Consider the following 2275-nt stretch of genomic DNA (forward strand, 5'->3'; position numbering starts at 1 on the left):
TAATTTGTGCGTGTGCGTGTGTGACGTCGCAGACATGATGAGGCGGCAAACTTATGTTTGGAGCATCTTCACGGGTGCGTCTGCCGCGTACCGGTGGTTTCCCCCGAGACGCGAATGTTTTCGGTTTGCGGGTGCGGAAGCGAATTCGGCTGGTGGTGGCGCCGGTGCCTCATCAGGTGTTCACCAAACGGTTGCGGTTAATGCGGCACCGGAGGGTTTCTGGAGATGTCTTTTCTCATCATGGCAGCAGGGCCTTGTCGCGAGTATTGGCGCAGTGACGGGTATTGGCGCCGTTGGTTTCTTTCTTTATGTTTCCATGAAAGATGATACCGTTCACCATACAGCCGCGGTGGCTTCAGAGGCTTTGGGGGATGCGCGTTTGCGCGAGCGGGCGACGAATTTGTCAAAAGAGGTTGTAGAGAGTGTCTTGAAGGATCAAAAGTCGGTGGAACTTGTTGTTGGGTTAGTGGTGCGGGTTCTGCAGGAGGACGATAGCATGATTGCCGTTTCTTCGTTCCTCCGGTCTTTATTTGAGGATCACTACACGCAGGAGGTCACTAAAAAATTCGTACTTATGACGCTGCTTGACCCATGGATACAGGAGCAGGTGCGCTTGATTGCGAAGGATCTTGTAAAGGGACTCCTGCGGGATCCCGAAGTGAAGAAGGCACTTGTTGAGTTTCTTAGTGACTCCGCAGCCACGTCGCTACATGATGAGAGGTTACACTACAACATGGCTCATGCTGTAAGGTCAGTCGCTAAGCGTGCCGTTAGCCCGTTTACGTAGGTGTAAATGAGGTGGTCCGAGGTGGCACGTAGGAGGAAAGAGAAAGGAGGAAAATGCGCATTTTCCTCTGGGTTCTGCTGCCATGTTGACGTTCTTTCCGTTTTCGGCCTCGCTCGTCTACTTGAACAAGTCACTCACGGCGATTCCTTTGAGCTACAGTACTTGAAACCATGCGAAATCTTCTCACTGGTTGACTCTGCCTTCCCCTGCACAACTTACTTGCAACCATCGCTGCCCTCAATTTTTCTTTTTCTTTCTTTTTGAGATTTTTGTCAGTTCGTATGTTTGGAGCGCCAAACACACTTTTGGCGGACTTACACCTCCGCTTCCTAACCAAATTAGATGACCACAAAGATAAAATGAAGTACTGGACATCGCAACATCTAAAAATGAACGGTGTCTTTTGGTGTTTAGGTGCCATGAAGTTGTTGGGCCATGACGACATTTTGAAGCGGGAGGAGTTGGTTGATTTTGTTGTCAAATGCTGGAACAGTGACGGTGGGTTCGGTGGGAACATTGGGCAGGATTCCCACATGTTGTACACCTTAAGTGCGGTGCAACTCCTGTGCTTGTTGCATGCTACAGACGCCATTGATGCAGAGAAGTGTGCTCGCTGGGTTGCTTCTATGCAGCTACCTGATGGCTCCTTTCAGGGAGACGAGTGGGGAGAAGTTGATACACGATTTGTCTACGTGGCAATGAATTGCTTGCAGCTCTTGGGGAAACTGGAACTCATAAACGTGAAGGCTGCGGTGGAATGGATGTTGCGGTGCCAGAATTGGGATGGTGGGTTCGGTCTCGCACCAGGTGCTGAAAGCCACGCCGGTCAAATATTTTGCTGCGTTGGATCTCTTCGTATTGCTGGAGCTCTGGATCGCATAGATAAGGAGCAACTTGCGGGTTGGTTGGCAATGCGTCAGTTGCCGTCGGGTGGGTTAAACGGTCGCCCGGAGAAAAAGGCTGACGTGTGCTACAGTTGGTGGGTTGTGTCATCCCTATCGATGTTAGGTTATACTGAGTGGATCGACCGTCATGCACTTTTCCGCTTTGTACTTGCTTGCCAGGACTCGGAAGATGGCGGTATTGCTGATAAACCCGGTAACCAAGCGGACGTGTATCATACATTTTACGGACTTTGTGGCCTCAGCCTCTTGGGATACGAGGACTATCCGCTTAGGGATATCAATCCAGTTTATGCAATGCCTTATGATGTTCTTGAGAGCTTAGGGGTTCCGGAGAGTGCTGGGCTGCATGTCGGTAGGAAGCGTACCTGTGCGTGAAGAACTGCCTTATTTTGTAATATGCCGGTGAAGTAACGTTGATGGGCTGTATGGGGATGGTTGTGCTCCTTGCAAGGAACTGCTCTCGCCACACTATTTATCCCTTTTTTTTCTTTTTCTTTTGTGTGTGTGTGTGCATGGAGGTACGTTGAGGCTAAATTTTGTAGACGGTATGGTTGTTTCGAGTGCCTAGTTTCCCTTTTTTTTT

The 2275-nt window shown here is 49.8% G+C and overlaps 2 protein-coding genes across 2 annotated transcripts; both read left to right on the forward strand.

The window, feature by feature from the left end:
- Positions 1–34: 34 nt before the first annotated feature.
- TEOVI_000631200 (uncharacterized protein) lies at positions 35–787 on the forward strand (the record flags this gene model as incomplete). Its single annotated transcript, XM_067221319.1, has 1 exon — positions 35–787. The coding sequence occupies one exon, from the start codon at positions 35–37 to the stop codon at positions 785–787; it is 753 nt and encodes a 250-aa protein (XP_067077420.1).
- A 281-nt stretch (positions 788–1068) lies between these two features.
- TEOVI_000631300 (geranylgeranyl transferase type II beta subunit, putative) lies at positions 1069–2067 on the forward strand (the record flags this gene model as incomplete). Its single annotated transcript, XM_067221320.1, has 1 exon — positions 1069–2067. The coding sequence occupies one exon, from the start codon at positions 1069–1071 to the stop codon at positions 2065–2067; it is 999 nt and encodes a 332-aa protein (XP_067077421.1).
- Between the last annotated feature and the right edge of the window lie 208 nt (positions 2068–2275).

Source organism: Trypanosoma equiperdum (assembly GCF_001457755.1).
Source record: "Trypanosoma equiperdum strain OVI genome assembly, contig: ctg_1411, whole genome shotgun sequence".
Classification (NCBI taxonomy): domain Eukaryota; phylum Euglenozoa; class Kinetoplastea; order Trypanosomatida; family Trypanosomatidae; genus Trypanosoma; species Trypanosoma equiperdum.